Below are 524 nucleotides of genomic sequence, written 5' to 3' on the forward strand. Positions count from 1 at the left end.
GCCGCAGACATGCCGCTGTACTTTCTCCTCTTGGGCTCCGGTGGCTCAGGGATGCCGTACTTCTCTCTGCGTTCAGCTGCGCGGTCCCGGTACTTCATTTGCTGAAACAGCGTTATGTGTGTGAGAATGAAAGAGCCGACAGCTCTTTGCAGGAAACATGGGCACAGCTGGGGTGGGGGGCCCACAGGGAATGAGATCTGGCCAACAGGTCTGAGGTCCTGCACGGGGTAGTTGGGAAGAAGCTTGTGCATGGGGACAGATGTGAGGTGGCTGATGGCAGCCAGGCTGTGTCTAGCTGAGGAACTTGCCCGCATCAGTTGCCTGCATGACAGATGGGGTGCTTGGCAAGGGACTGATGGATGGAGCCGGGGAGTGGGTCACACCTCACCTCCATGTCATTCTTCTCAAGTGCCTCCAGCTCGTTTTCTGACAGGTGGGCTCGCCGGTGAATCTCAAGGTTTTGCTGTAAAGGAGGACAGGAGAAGAGTGAAGCGGCCAGGTCAGGCCAGGCTGAGGTTCCCTGC

General features: G+C 57.8%; 1 protein-coding gene across 1 annotated transcript in view; it reads right to left on the minus strand.

Moving 5' to 3' along the window:
* Positions 1-2: 2 nt before the first annotated feature.
* LOC105001567 (RNA-binding protein 10-like) overlaps positions 3-524 on the minus strand; it is a gene marked incomplete at its 3' end in the record, with an annotated part of 16,039 nt that continues 15,517 nt past the window's right edge. The window contains exons 11-12 of the mRNA XM_010857901.1: positions 389-520; positions 3-101 (exon numbers count right to left, since the gene is read on the minus strand). Coding sequence (XP_010856203.1) covers positions 3-101; positions 389-520 — 231 coding nt within the window. The remainder of the gene's footprint in view (positions 102-388; positions 521-524) is intronic.

Source organism: Bison bison, unplaced genomic scaffold, assembly GCF_000754665.1.
Source record: "Bison bison bison isolate TAMUID 2011002044 unplaced genomic scaffold, Bison_UMD1.0 scf7180017855038, whole genome shotgun sequence".
NCBI classification, from domain to species: Eukaryota; Metazoa; Chordata; class Mammalia; order Artiodactyla; family Bovidae; genus Bison; species Bison bison.